Here is a 996-nt window from a genome sequence, read left to right on the forward strand (position 1 = left end):
CCCTGGGGATTTTCCCCCCTGGCTTTGAAGAGCAGGAGCCTCCTATCCCAGCTGGTATTCCCAAAGGAACACACGAGGTCCATGGCACACTGCTCCGTCAGGATCCTGCTGATCCTTTCCCCCATGTCCCCCTGGATCCCAAGGGATCGGAAGTGCTCAAAGTCTTTCCTTCCCAACCTCCGGAGTCTCCTGGCCGCAGCCCTGTAGCACTTCCAAGGCTGAGGCTCCACCAGCAGGAAAGTGCAGAGGGAAGCCAGGAATTCCAGGAATTCCACCAGGCCTCGGTCTCCGTGGTTGAGGTGAATCCACATGGTCAGGGACATGCAGAATCCCAGATCGAAACGGGAGCGGCCGAAACGCTCCAGGTAGGAGGTCAGGAAGGAATCCCTGGAGTGTGGGTCCATGATATCCAGGGTGGCAAAGGAGATGGAAGTTGGGAAGGGGCTGGACTGGCGAGCTCTGGCGATCAGGGAAGCGTCGATGTCGCAGCACAGCAGCTGCAGCTCCTTCCCACAGCCAGGGCCTGGGAATTCCGAATGGGAATGGAGCCCCTGGGGGGGATTCAGTTCCTGGGGGGGATTGGGCTCCAGGTGGGAATTGATATCCTGGTGAGAATTGCTCTCCTGGGTGGGATTGATCTCCTGGTGGGAATTGATGTCCTGGTTGGGATTGATCTCCTGGTGGGAACTGATGTCCTGGTTGGGATTGATCTCCTGGTGGGAACTGTTCTCCTGGCTGGAGTTGTTCTCCTGGCTGGGATCGATGTCCTGCTGGGAACTGCTCTCCTGGCTGGAGTTGCTCTCCTGGTGGGAGTTGCTCTCCTGGCTGGAATTGTTCTCCTGGTGGAAACTGCTCTCCTGGCTAGAGTTGGTCTCCTGGTGGGAATTGCTCTCCTGGCTGGAGATGTTCTCCTGGTAGGAATTGTTCTCCTGGCTGGAATTGTTCTCCTGGTGGGACTTGCTCTCCTGGCTGGAGTTGCTCTCCTGGTGGGAATTG

At 57.5% G+C, this 996-nt stretch overlaps 1 protein-coding gene across 1 annotated transcript in view; it reads right to left on the reverse strand.

Moving 5' to 3' along the window:
• BCDIN3D (BCDIN3 domain containing) overlaps nucleotides 1-983 on the reverse strand; it is a gene marked incomplete at its 5' end in the record, with an annotated part of 5062 nt that extends 4079 nt beyond the window's left edge. Inside the window, one exon of the mRNA XM_009073844.1 lies at nucleotides 24-983. Within this exon, the coding sequence (XP_009072092.1) occupies nucleotides 24-983 (960 nt within the window). The remainder of the gene's footprint in view (nucleotides 1-23) is intronic.
• Between the last annotated feature and the right edge of the window lie 13 nt (nucleotides 984-996).

The sequence above is a fragment of the Acanthisitta chloris genome, unplaced genomic scaffold (assembly GCF_000695815.1).
Source record: "Acanthisitta chloris isolate BGI_N310 unplaced genomic scaffold, ASM69581v1 scaffold5224, whole genome shotgun sequence".
In the NCBI taxonomy this organism is placed as follows: Eukaryota; Metazoa; Chordata; class Aves; order Passeriformes; family Acanthisittidae; genus Acanthisitta; species Acanthisitta chloris.